This window comes from Pongo abelii, chromosome 12, assembly GCF_028885655.2.
Source record: "Pongo abelii isolate AG06213 chromosome 12, NHGRI_mPonAbe1-v2.0_pri, whole genome shotgun sequence".
Taxonomy (NCBI): Eukaryota; Metazoa; Chordata; class Mammalia; order Primates; family Hominidae; genus Pongo; species Pongo abelii.
Genome location: NC_071997.2, coordinates 26,746,819 through 26,760,770, shown reverse-complemented (window position 1 = coordinate 26,760,770; position 13,952 = coordinate 26,746,819). Strand labels below are relative to the sequence as shown.

The 13,952-nt window shown below is 47.3% G+C and overlaps 1 protein-coding gene across 6 annotated transcripts in view; it reads right to left on the bottom strand.

Annotated features, from left to right (window-relative positions):
* The window catches only part of VWA3B (von Willebrand factor A domain containing 3B), a 224,625-nt gene that overhangs the window by 141,697 nt on the left and 68,976 nt on the right, over window positions 1–13,952 (bottom strand). For all 6 annotated transcript variants that reach the window (XR_008522064.1, XR_008522066.1, XR_008522065.1 and 3 more), the window contains exon 8: window positions 3,581–3,706. Coding sequence is in view for 3 of the 6 variants with exons in the window: in XM_024242354.2 (XP_024098122.2) it covers window positions 3,581–3,706 (126 nt within the window). In the remaining 3 variants the exon portion in view is untranslated. The remainder of the gene's footprint in view (window positions 1–3,580; window positions 3,707–13,952) is intronic.

Here is a 13,952-nt window from a genome sequence, read left to right as displayed (position 1 = left end):
GAAGGTGCCAGCAGCGCTGGTTTCTGATGAGGCTGCTCTTCCTGGCTAGGAGACGACCACCTTCTCTCTGTGCTGTACACAACCTTTCCTCCACGTGCTTCTGGGGAGAGGGCTCGCTGGTGTCTCTCCCTCTTCTTATAAAGACACCAATCCTATCAGATTAGGGCCCTCCTTTTATGACCTCATTTAACCTTAATTACTGTTTTGTTGTTTGTTTGTTTGTTTGTTTTGAGACAGAGTCTTGCTCTGTTGCCCAGACCGGAGTGCAATGGGGCAATCTCTGCTCACTGCCGCCTCCACCTCCTGGATTCAAGTGATTCTTGTGCCTCAGCCTCCCGAATGGCTGGGATTAAAGGCATGCACCACCACACCTGGCTAATTTTTGTATTTTTGGTAGAGATGGGGTTTTGCCATATTGACCAGGCTGGTCTCGAACTGCCGACCTCAGTTGATCCACACTCCTTGGCCTCCCAAAGTGCTGGGATTACAGGCGTGAGCCACCATACCTGGTCCCTTAATTACCTTTTTAAAGACCCTATCTCCAAATACATCTCATGGTGGGGGCTTCATTATATGAACTGGGGGGGCACAATTCAGGCCACACACTCCCCGAAACAAATGCCTTAGCAGCAGGCTCCCCATTCTCTTTGCCGGGCAGAGGTGCTGGGTTTGGCCTGGGTCCCCTGCTTGGTGTTCATTTTGTTCATCTGCAGGATGACAGGGGACCATCTGGGTTTTCGAGCGGGTGTCACTAGACGTGAGCAGCTCCTCCAGACAAGCCTATTAGGTCCCTCTCAGGAACACCCAGGGAGCCAACCCTGGCAATGTAACCACAGCAGCCAGTGCCCTAAGCCCAAGTCAGGACACCCAGTCACAGGAAAAAGCCACAGTCACCAGGAATTTATCAAGTCACACAGAGCAGGCTTGCCCATGCCTCAACCTCTCTCTCCCTCTACACAAGTCCCCGTCCCCATTTCTCCTCTAACTGCATCCCTTTCCCAGCCGGCCTGACCTCCCTGCTCTCTGCCCTCTGCACCTCTGTAACCCAGGAGGCACTGCAGCCTGGCAGTGGTTCCAAAATTAGCTGCACACTAAGATCACCCGGGGAGCTTTCAAAAGTCCCAATGTCATCCCATAGGGATTAAATCAGGATGATTTAATCAGACATCCTGATTACATGTCCGATGGGTGGGAGGCAGACATCAGTATTTTTACTGGCGTACTAGGTTTTGAATCTAGGCTTCATCACTCGTTAGCTGTGTAGCCTTGGGCAAGTTACTGAAGCCAAAACGGAGATAATAGTAGCAGTAGCACCTGTCTCTTAAGATTATAGCAAATATGAAATGAGCTAAGGAGCCTTAAACAGCGCCTGATGTGTAAGGTATGTGCGTCCACCAGGTGTGCCCCAAAGGAAACCAGCACCTTACAGAGGAAAGGCCATGCAGGAGAATCCGTGTACCAACTCCCCTAAGTGTGAAAGGGCAAAGAATGAGCTGACATCAAGTCCCTGCTTGGTGTGGAGCATGCATAATTGTATTTTGTCTGTACAGTGGTTCCTCAGCATCAAGATTATGATAGTCGTTGTGTAGAAGAATAAGGCTAAAAGAGACAAACTCAGGTAGGTCTAGTGATGGAGCTGGGATTTATAACCAGGTCTTTCTCACCCCCAAACTCATGTCCATTGTTATGAAAAATGCTTTGGTTTACAAGAAAAAAAGGGAGAAAATATTTTGTGTAGTCTCAATGTCATTCACTAGTAAAAATACAGTGAGGTTGTTTGTGTGGTGCAGTAGTGGGGCTGGAACCCATCAAACACCAAGAAGTGCTTTCACTTACTCAGAATAGGGTAGGTGCTAATTAAATCATGGAAACCAACATCAAGATGAGTACAGCCTCACTGCTAACATTTTTTTGTAAAAGTTTAGGCAGGAAAGTTGCTGTTCTGCATTTTGGGTTCAAAATCAGACTACGTTTGCTAGCTATGTGACCGTGGCCAGTGACTTAATCGCTCTGTAATTCAGTTTCCTCACCTGTCAGTTGGAGATAATAAGAAACTCCCTCATAGAGTTATGAGGCTTAAATGAGCTAAATATAAGCCTACCCCTCAGGGCAGCACCTGACACATAGTATGTGCCCACTCAGTGGTCATATTGCTGTTACTACCATTTAGGGAATGCAAATCAGTCTTCCAAACTCCAAAGTTCCAAGTGGCTATTCCAAATTAGATGGAAGAGTGCTAAGTATATACCAGAAATGCAACTAGATTTTAATAATTTCTTTTTAATATTAATAACTCAAACCCCCATTCACACTACTCCTAAGTAAACATGACACACTTTTTCCCCAGCCTGTGCCCCCTTCTGCCGCAAGGTCCTGGACCCTGCTCAAAGAAAACTGATTTACGCCTTCCTGTAGGCATCCGAGAGCGAGTCAGTTGGTTGCCTGCACAGACACAGACAGCGTGGATGGGATTTTGTCTGCAGGCAAGGGTCAAGGCTGGCCGAGCCAATCACTGAGCTCTCCTGCTCCTCCCTCCCTGGAAGAGCACCGGCAACTTGACAGTCTCCGCTTGCCCAGCCTTCAGCCAGGCTCCTCTGAATGCTCTTCTCAGTGAGGCCTCAACCTTTGCACTTCTATGCTCATCTCTGCATCGCCTGATTTTAGCAAAAAGCCTAAGTCAGTGTAGCCAGAATGCCCCACCCTCAGTATCTGATCACTTTGCTATCTGATTCGCATCCTCATTCCCACCGTCCACCAGGTGACATCTGATCACACTGGCCTCTCTCCTGAAAGAATCCTGTCAAGTTGGTTTAGCCAGAAGCCCCCTTGCCCCTAACATCACCTCTTAATAATTTTCTATCCACTGGCGTCCCCCCTGATCCTTGGCTGTGAATCCCCACTTGTCCATGTTGTACTCAGAATTGAGCCCAGTTTTATACAGAGGTCTGGTTTCCCTTAGTATACAAGAGTTTGTCAAGAATCTGTTTTGTTATTGTTATTGTTGTTGTTGTTGTTTTTGAGACAGAGTCTCGCTCCATTGCCAGGCCGAAGTGCAGTGGCACGATCTCGGCTCACTGCGATCTCTGCCTCCCAGGTTCAAGCCATTCTCCTGCCTCAGCCTCCTGAGTAGCTGGGATTACAGGCACCTGCCACCACACCCAGCTAATTTTTGTATTTTTAGTAGAGACGGGGTTTCACCATGTTGGCTAGGATGGTCTCGATCTCCTGACCTCATGATCCACCCGCCTCGGCCTCCCAAAGTGCTGGGGTAACAGGCGTGAGCCACTGCACCCGGCCCGAGAATCTGTTTTTACCACTTTACTGTCCAGCTCTGGGTACTGTCAATCTCCACATATGCACACATGTGAGCGCATGGGCACACACACACGCACGTGTCCATGCATGTGTGTGTACAGCCCCCTCCCCAACCCTCACCCCACACAGCTCTGGCGGCTCTCCTCAGCAGCTCCTCGCAGCTGGGCTCTGGAGCTTCCCTGGTCAGGAACATGGAAGCAGCCCCTGGTCCCCAGCTAGTAACATTTATGAATCTTTTACACCAGTGACCAGAAATAGCACCAACCGCAGTCCACGGTGGCCACGTCGGGCTTGGGAGGCTCGGCCACCAGCCTCTGGATCTGGGCCAGCGTGCTGCAGGCTTCCTCCATCTCTCGCCAAACGAGAAACACATCCTCTCTGACTCCGGCTCCTAAAAGGGGAGACACAGCATGAGCAGAAATGTGGCAGCCCGCCTAGCAGGCCTGACGCATTGCAGCCAAGTTTCTGGAACATTTCTGAACATCAAATTCCGCTTCCCCCACTAATCTCTTTCTGAGAATCAGAACTGAAATCCCCAAGGAAGTGATATCATCTCAAGAAGTCATAAATGCAGACTTTAGGATACAATAAATCCTTCTAAAGTAAATGTTTGTAGCAGCCAGAATATTTAAAATGAATTATTGATAATACCCAAATAAGACAGGAATAAAAACATTCAAAAGCACCTCAGGCAAGCCAGGGTCACTGCTGCGAGGAAGGGAAATGCAATGGCATGCTGTGAAAGCAACAACCTCTAATCCTTTCGCCATGTAGCCAAGGTGTCCTGCTTCTTTGAAACCACAAGTATAATATTTCCCCCAATGTAATAGTGATTGCCTGGTCTCCTTTTCTGGACCTCTACTGTCTCAGTTAAGGGGTAGGTTTGACTCTATAACATTTTTTTAAAATGACGTGGCACCATTAATTTAGATATTTATGTCTTTCAATCAATCGAAGTTCACGCCAAGGAGAGTGGTTTAGGTCTGGGATAGAGGCTCTGCCTTCATCGAGATCCAGGCTCTAACAGATGAGCAGTTTCTAGAGGTTGGGGCGGGTGGGGCGGGGGGAAATGGATGTGCACTGCATGGTGTGCCATGCAGAGGTGCACGGTGAGAGGTCCTGTCCTGCTACCTTAACTGTATCAAAGTCAAGGTCCCAGCCATGCTGTGGTACTATGTTACTATGGGGGAAAGTAGGTAAAGAATAGATGGGCAGGCTGGGCACGGTGGCTTACGCCTGTAATCCTGTAAAACTTTGGGAGGCCGAGGCGGGCAGATCAATGGAGGTCAGGAGTTCGAGACGAGGCTGGCCAACATGGTGAAACCCCGTCTCTACTAAAAATACAAAAATTAGCTGGGAGTGGTGGCCCGTGCCTGTAATCCCAGCTACTCAGGAGGCTGAGGCAGGAGAATCACTTGAACTGGGGAGGCGGAGGCTGCAGTGAGCTGAGATCGCACCACTGCACTCCAGCCCAGGAGACAGAGTGAGACTCCAGCCCAGGAGACAGAGTGAGACTTCATCTCAAAATAAATAAATAAATAGATAAATAATAGATGGGTATCTCCCTGTATCACTTATTACCACTGCCTGTGAATCTACAATTATCTCGAAATAAAAAGGTTAATTTTTAAAATCTTGAAAACAGATCCACACTCTTTCTATCCTGCTCCTCAGTCATCTCAGCACATCCTTCCGTCTTCAGCCAACTTATGATTCAACATGGTGTCCTTAGTGCCAAGCAGCACGTCCTGAGCAGCAGGGCCACTGGGAGGACACAGAAGCACACCCCCCGACGGAGTCAGTTCCTTCAAGGCACCCTGCCCAGAAGGCTCACCCCACAGCTTCATTACTTAGCCACTGCCAGAATGGCATCACGCAGCCCCATCTGGCAGCAAGGGAAACTGAGAAATGCTTTTAGGCGGGGTACACTACAACCCTAAGTAAAATCGGGGCCACAGCCTAAGGAGCAAGGGAGTGTATCCGGGTGGCAATTGGCATTCCCTGCCCCTTGGCTGAGACATGTTCTGTCACCAAATGCACCCAAAAGCCCCTTCCTCCCACTTCCCAAGTCTGCATGATAATTAACTGATACCCAATATCCCACAACCACAGATGATGAGAGACCACCCTCCAGTCTACGGGGCACCCCAGGAGATTCATCCACCAAGGGCCAAAGGACTGATCCTAAGCCAACAAGGCAGACTAGGGCAGACCAGAGTTGATGTTTCTGAATTTTAAAATATAGTCAAGAAGGGTTAGGGCAGAAAAAAGGGACATCAAAGTTCTAGCCTCTTGAAGTGGGACAAATCAAGTGAGAGAGTATTAATAGCTGTGTTCCTAAAGGGGCAAGTGACAAGCCCTGACAGAGACGGATGGCTACCATGGCTCCGCGGCCATCGATAGCCCAGGAAGTGAAATGTGATGTGTCCTGAGCTCCATGTTGAAACTCCAAAAATAACGCAGGCTGCTGCCAAATGCGAACCTTAAGCCCATAGGCCCTCTGCACGCTGTAAAATCAAGACGGACTGCCAGCTGCTTGCTTCAGCCTGGAGGTGTTAAGTAGCAGGAGTCTCTTAAAAGTTTCAAATGAGTCAAGGCTTTCCTCTAGACTTGTCAATAATATCTTAAGAGGGAGTACACCACAGGGCAGGGTCAAAGGAGAAAGTTCCGAGGAAACCCAGTTGGCTCTTGGTCATCCAGGGACAGGGAAATGTGTCTCTGGGACAGCAATTACCGGGACGTGCTCTCTGTGCAGGCAGTATCTAGGATTATCACTACCCCAGTCTAGTGATCACGATGAAGCAGCTACAGACTGCTATGTCGGTGATCAGAGAGCAACACAAGTCCATCTGATCTGCTTTGCTTAAAAACAAAAGAAAACAAAACAAAACAAAACAAAAAAACAGTGAAAAAGAAAGCTACAGAGCAGTAAAAGCATCATGACAATGCACAGGTTTTATTTCAAGTTATTCCTCACACAGTCAGGAAGCACTGCCGGTTTTATCAAGGTCACTTTTAAGGACTTAGCTGGGATCTCAGATAGCCACAGCCGAGGGACAGAGCCCCATTGGACATGGAAGACAATGGGGGCACAGGAAACCCCACTGTTCAGACCTCCGCGAATATGAAATTCTCCAGGCTACACCAGGGAGGAGATGAAACAACAGGAAGCTGTATGTATCTTTATGTATCTTTTCTTTTTTAATGGATTCTTGGTCTGTCGCCCAGGCTGGAGTGCAGTAGCACGATCTAGGCTCACTGCAACCTCTGCCTCCCAGGTTAAAGCGATTCTTGTGCCTCAGCCTCCCGAGTAGTTGGGATCACCACCACACCTGGCTAATTTTTGTATTTTTTTAGTAGAGATGGAGTTTCACCATGTTGGACAGGCTGGTCTTGAACTCCTGACCTCAGGTGATCCACCCGCCTCGGCCTCCCAAAGTGCTGAGATTACAGGCATGAGCCACCGCGCCCAACCAAAGCTGTATGTATCTTGACTGTCAAGGTGGAAGCCAACTAAGGTCTGCCTGACAACAGAAGCTGGATACGGTTCCTCATGGAGTCATTCAGGAGACCTAGTGGCTTCTCCAACCAGAATGCATGCCTGCCCAATCCCCCGCCTTGCATGACTGCTGCCTGCCAGACATCTGGTAGCAATTTGAAGGCCGGGCGCGGTGGCTCACGCCTGTAATCTCAGCACTTTGGGAGGCTGACGCAGGAGGATCACCTGAGGTCCAGTGTTCAAGACCAGCCTGGCTAACATGGTGAAATCCCGTCTCTACTAAAAATACAAAAATGAGCCGGGTGTGGTGGCAGGTGCCTGTAATCCCAGCTACTCAGGAGGCTGAGGCAGGAGAACCTCTTGAACCTGGGAGGCAGAGGTTGCAGAGAGCCATTGCACTCCAGCCTGGGTGACAGAGCAAGACTCCCTCTCAAAAACAAACAAAAAAACCAAACCAAACCAAAACAAAAAAACCAATTTGCAGGCTCGTGTTAAAATGCTAACATACCTGGGAGCAATGTCACAGTCCACTGCTGTTTTTCATTAGCATCTAGTATTGACTTCTCAGACTGGCTAGTTTGACAAATAAAATAAGACTCAGGACAGGAAGTTTTGATGTCAAGGAGAAAAGTCCACAGGGTACCTGCTGCCAAATGCCATTTCCCTGTCCAATCTTCCACATCTCACCTACAGGATAAAACCCAGTTGCCAGAGTCCAGTTCATTAATACGGTCATTTGGCAAGCATGTGTTGAGCATCTCCTCTGCAGTGGGTGGGTCCTATTGGTGCTGGGTATGCAGTGACCAGGGCCTAGCTCCCTGGGCTGGCATTGAGGTCAGGGTTCAAGGCTCCCATGACACTCCTCTAACACTCTGCACCATGAACCCGGTCAGAGCACTGTCCTCCCAGCCCTGTCCTCTGTATCAGAGGACTGAGCCCTCTGCTGCACTCACCCCGTCCCACCCTTCACTGAAGACATAGTCTTGACTCCACCACCCCAGGAAACGGTGAGCTGCCTCCTACTCGCCCTTCTCAGTCCCGTGGAATGAACCAGGGCACCACTGGACTCCATCCTCTTGCTGTCAGGACACGCTCGGGCCACACCGTTAGTGAACCTGTCCATGTGTGCATTTCAGTTCCTGGCTGCCTGTCACTCAGCCTCCAATTCCCAAGAACACAAAGAACTAGGAGCCTGTGATGGTGACATCATTCTGTGCATGACCTTGAGTCCAGTCTAATTTAAGTCAGCCTTCCATAAACCCAGTGCTTATTTTTAGTAGGCAGCTGCCTACAACACAGCTCAGCACTCAGCAACATGTCCCCGGCCTGCCAGCTGTTGTGGGCTGGGGTCTGCAGCTCTCCTGCAGTGCTCGGGCACTTGCTGTGTGTGTGTGCACCGGCTGACTTTGCCCACTGGATGGTAAACGTCTTAAGCGTAGGGACAGTGTCTTTTCTTTCTTTGTATCCTCTACAGCACTCAGCCCAGGTTCTATCTAGTATTTTCTGCAAGAATTTCTGTCCTTCCTTTTATTTTTCCTTATTACATAGAAACAGATCTGTAGCACCTAATACACTCTTTCCTCATGATTACAAGAAACTCTTCAGAGGGGTGTGCAACAGACTCAGATCATCTGAGCACATGGCTATGCCTGAGGTATTCCAGACACTGACAGCAACATCCCTTAAAACACGAAGTCATTTCCTTCTAGGTTCATGCCACAGTAAGCAAGACTCCCCCCAAGTATCTGAAGTACTACCATTTCCAGGACAGGAGGAGAAAAGCAATTAGAAAGCTAGGCAGGTGCAGTGCCGATCCAAGGTACAATTCAATGTTGCCCTGGGAGAGGGCAGCCCAGAAACAAAACCACCCTCGGGGACCCTTGAGTCCCAGACCATCCCCTCAGTCCTACTGTGGCTCATTGTTTGCGGCCCTGCCCAACCCCAGGACTCTCCGGTGAAGAACTGGTCCTGCCAGGTGGGGGGGAGGGCGGGTGGAGCTTGCAGTCTGCCTGACCCCCAAACTCCTATTCAGTCATGCAGATTTGAAAGACCTGAATATAATTATGAAAAGGCAGTATTTTCAGGAAAAAGTAGCACATACTACTATTTTCAGAAAGCGATATAAAATTAAAAAATATAATACACTGTGAGGTGCTAAACATCCCCAGAGACCTAAAATTACCATGAGGATCTGGTAAAAGGGCCACATTGCATCCATAAAGGGAATGAAAGGAGTACAATCAGTGGTTTTTGTCATAATAAAAAAATTCCCAGTTATTTCTATTACATTATACGTTAAGATGTTTTGTTGTCGAGAAGTAATTAAACACCTGCTGGCTTGATCCGGCCCCACTGCCCTAACCACAGAGGCACAGTGTGGGGCTGCTCTCAGTCCCACCCTATGGAAATTAACCATTCATTAATTTAGAGTGAATATAGAGTCATTTCGCCATTTGGATAACCATCTAATGTTTTCTTGGGGCAATGAACAGATATGTTTCACAAGAGCCATTATGTTATCTTAGAAGCAATTTCAATATGAAGAATGGGCAACTTGAGCTATCATCTAATATGTGAATGTGGCATGGTCCTCTGGGCCCTCTCTGTCTCTTCTAAATGGCACACTATAAAATGCAAATGCAATGCAGTCTAATTGTCCAAAATTCATTTAGAAAACCCAAAAATAAACCATCACCATTCTCCCCATGGTAAAGGGTAGGTGCTCCCCCAAACTTGCTAAGAAAAATGACCCCAGGCTTCAGAATGCTACCGGGCTAGTAGACCATAAAGACCCAGGCAAGGAGACAGAGAAACAATATCTAAGGAACAGATGCAAAGATGCTCATCAACAAAGTTTAGCTGAATAAGTCTATTCTACTTAGGATAAGTGATACCATTTATAAGGCATCAACTCAGGGGTAAATGTTTTATTGACATGTAAATTCAGAAGAACTTTATGAGTTTCCTTTAGAGCAAATTTACAAAAAAAAGAGTTTTTTTCAGTTTTTCCATCCAAGAAAAGGCCTCAACCTCTTTCTGTTCTAAGGGATCTACAGCGCACAAAAATAACAAAGATGGTGGCAGGGCTGCTCCCTGATTTCCCATCAACCAATTCTGAACCACAAACAGCAGGGCTAGGACTATTGTCACTGGGGAGCAACCCCGCACTGGCATCTGCTCAGCCTCTGTCCTCAACAACGGCCCTATCTTTGTGAGGACAGTTGTGTGGATGGGCTACTGGGGGCTGGATATCACTCATGTAGACAGGTCTGCTCCCAGCTCTGCCAGGTCATTCAGGAATGAGCAAGTTCTAGGAGGCTAATTATCTTCTTCAAACTCAGAAGACATTGACTTAGAAACTAGGAAGCCAATGCTTTAAAATATCCCCTTCTCAGTAGGACAGTCTACTCGGAGAATCATCATCCACTCATTTATTCAACAACACCCCATCATTGCCGATTATATCCGGACACTGGAAATACAAAATGAACAGGAAACCATCCCAGCTCTGAGGAGGCCCTCACTCCAGTGTGGTCTTCCCAGAGTGTGGTCCTCAGAACCTGTGGCAGACGCCCGTGAAATGCTTGTCAGTGCAGATTCCTAGGCCCCACCCCAGACTCATTCTGAGGGTGGAACCCCAGGGAGCTATATTCTTAAAGGGTCCCAGTGATTCTCTGCAACAAAAGTTCACAAAGCTTTAGTCTAAGACATGAGAGAGGCATGTAAATAAATGATCACTCTCCAAAATATTCTTGGAGAAAAAAAAAGTTGGATGACTTCCAGGAGCAATATTCTCATGCCTGAATGTCCCCATGTCTGCCCTACAGAAATGCTCACAAAAGAAGGCAGCACTCCCTTTCCCCTGCACAGTGCTGAGAACCCCCGACACCATCTTCTAATACCCATTCCACGCCACCTCTCATCTATATCTTCATAACATTCTACTGTTCTAAGTGTCACTTATTTTGATATATGTTATAATGGCTGCTTCCTGCTGATAAATGGAGGAGAAAGAGGGGAAAATGAAAATTTACTAGGTATCTACTATGTGCCACTGTGCTGGGCACTTAAACACATTACCACATTGACTCACAACAATTGCCTGAATCCAGATCATCATCCCCGTTTTACAGATGAGCACACCGAGGCTCAGAGAAATTTGCCCAAGGCCACACAACTGATAAGTGGTGAGGTCAGGATTCAGCTTCAGGACTGTTAGTGTCCAAAGCCCCCCACCGCCACACTGGAACGCTGCTGGCCTTGGGTATCCTGGAAAATTCTCATGATACAAGATCTACGTGAGCAAACCCATCTGTTTTGTGTTGATCACTTTTAGTTTTCCCTCAAGGGGCTTATAGACTTATCTCTTCCTACGTCTGAAACCACCCAGTTTGTAATTCTGATGCAGGTGGTGATGGTGGGTGAGCTGTGTCCCCAAGGTTAGGGCCTCCGGTGATATTCCCATGAGCAGTGACACACCTGCTGGCTCCGCAGTGATCTGCCTGCACTGGAATTGGTCATCACCCACAGGGATGGCCCGCCAGATTATCAAGGCTGAGAGCTCTTGCTGGGCTTCCACTATCTGCAAGTTTGACTTCTTCATTAAACTGTGACTTCCTTGAAGACAGAACTATGTTTATCTGTTTTTGTAACCACTCTCCCTGGTACCTTCCTGACACCTGGTCGAGACTTCCGAATAGGCTATTCCAGAACACAGGTCCCTTGAAGAGAGGGACCTCCTTTTTTCATCATTGTATCCCCAGAGCCCAGCACAGCACCCAACTTCGCAATAGTAAATGTGAAATGGATCTGTCACCCTAGAATCAGAGCCACCACCCTAAAATCAGAAATTCAAATGCAATCAGAAATCTGCACTGGCTCTTTTCCCTGGCAATTCAATTTCATATTTAAGAGTTTTGAGGGTTTCTCTCTGCCCCATGTGTTAGGTGATGCAGGATGCCCAGATTCCCTTGATTATTTCAGCACAATTCTAAGGAGCTGATTGCACTGGCTGACCCAAGACCTGGGCTGAGCCCACCCCTGCCCAGTGTCAAGAGGGCTACTTTGAACAAGATGTAGTGCAGCCAAGAGCCTAGAATAAAACTAGGTACGCCAGACATAAGCCCAAGACGGGAGTGGGAACAGAGGGGTTCCCTGGGCTTAGGGGCTTACTCTCCTTAGTTGGGAAAACGAGATCTGCAAACACTTCAGATAAACGTGTGCACTAACGGAAGAGGGCAAGGTGCAGGTGGACAGTTCTTAAGCTAATTGGGATCCTGCAGTTATGGAGGGAAGGAACAACCCCTAAATCATAAGGCAGAAGCAAAAATGACATTCTGAGAATCTGGGGCTCCCTGCCGACCGGGAACCTTGTCTTTTATTCCTTTTGAATCTCCTCCTCAACCCTAGTAAGTTTCTAAAGCACACAGGAGATGTTTAATAAATGCTTGTTAACAACCAGAGGGCTGTGTCAGAGCAGCAGAAAGAAACCCTGCTGGGCGCGGTGGCTCACACCTGTAATCCCAGCACTTTGGGAGGCCGAGGCTGGTGGATCACCTGAGGTCAGGAGTTTGAGACCAGCCTGGCCAACATGGTGAAACCCTGTCTCTACTAAAAATATAAAAATTAGCCGAGCGTGGGGACAGGCACCTGTAATCCCAGCTACTCGGGAAGCTGAGGCTGGAGAATCGCTTGAGCCCTGGAAGCAGAGGTTGCAGAGAGTCGAGATTGCGCCATTGCACTCCAGCCTGGGTGACAGAGTGAGACTCTGTCTCAAGAGATTAAAAAAAATAGAAAAGAAATCCAAGGCAGCCCATTGTTAGAAGGGGCAGGACTTTGAAGGTAATTAAAGTCTCTCAGCCTTGTCAATCGCAATGTGGCAAGAATTTTGGATACACAGCTGCTCCGGTTCCATCCGCTGAATTCAACTGAATTTTAGCTAGAAGGAAGGAGACTTCTGAAAGAATCTCCTGCCACCAGTAAGCCATAAACAGGCACCAATCAGTGCTTCTAAATTAAATTGAAGATTAGAAACAAAGAAGCAACGCCAAGCCTAAGTGATGGGCCAATACACTCTAAATATCTAATTAGAGATCACAGGTGTCTGCCAGGAACAGGACTTGGTTATTTTTTTCCTTTAAGCATAGCAGCCTGAATGTATCCTTATGTAAATAAAATTCAGTTTCATAATATTTGGTCTTAGTTCATGCATTTTTCTCCACCAACACAAAAAGTACAGTTTCTGAAGGTAGAATCAACCACATTTTTACAGCTACAATATTTTTGGACTTAAGAATAATATTGGTAGGTATAGTAGCTATTCTAAGGACATTTGCCAGGAGTACTGGACACAAACAAAAATACTCTCAGAAAAACATTACCTTTTGCTAATACCTAATATTTATTCTTTTGATTCATTTGTTGCAGCCTTTCTCTTGTCCCATAAGCAAAATATGATGGTGAGCAGAGTGAGTGCTATTTGATAGTTCTAAACAATGAGCAGGGACTGGCCAGAGTGCTGAGCTGAGAGGAGATGAAGCCAGGTGAGTACACGCTAGACAGGAGAGCAATGATGGACTGATTAGTGATGCTTCTGGTGGTTGGGGTAGGCCTAGAAGTGAAAGGGTGAAAGGTATGCCATGTCGTCCAACCCTGGTCTACCAAACTATGAGAGGGTTCTGTGTTGTTGGTACTTTGGGTTATATACACGAAACCACCTTAAAGTTGAAACTATGCACCAACTGTTTGCAATATGCTTCCTCTTCTCCCTTGTGTATAAAGTACAAAGCTCTGGCTTGAAGTGACAGCGTAGAGTTCTGACCATGGCTTTCAGCCTGGGTGTTCATCCCATCATCACCAGGCTCCTTGAATTTCCAAGTCTGAGAAGCCTGACATCACACCATCTCAGAAAATTCCACTGTTTGCTCCACTGCTGAGTCTAGATCCTGAGCTAGATGCATCAATGCCAAAATTGTTTACCTCTTTTAGCCTGATGCCAGGACCTCAGGGAAGATGTTTACTCTAATGTAATTTTACTAATCCATACTTACTATTTCAGTTTAAGTAAATTTTCAAGGATATACAGGAAGAGAACCAAAATAAAAGATGAAGCCTTCTCCAAACCCAAGAGATCAGAAGT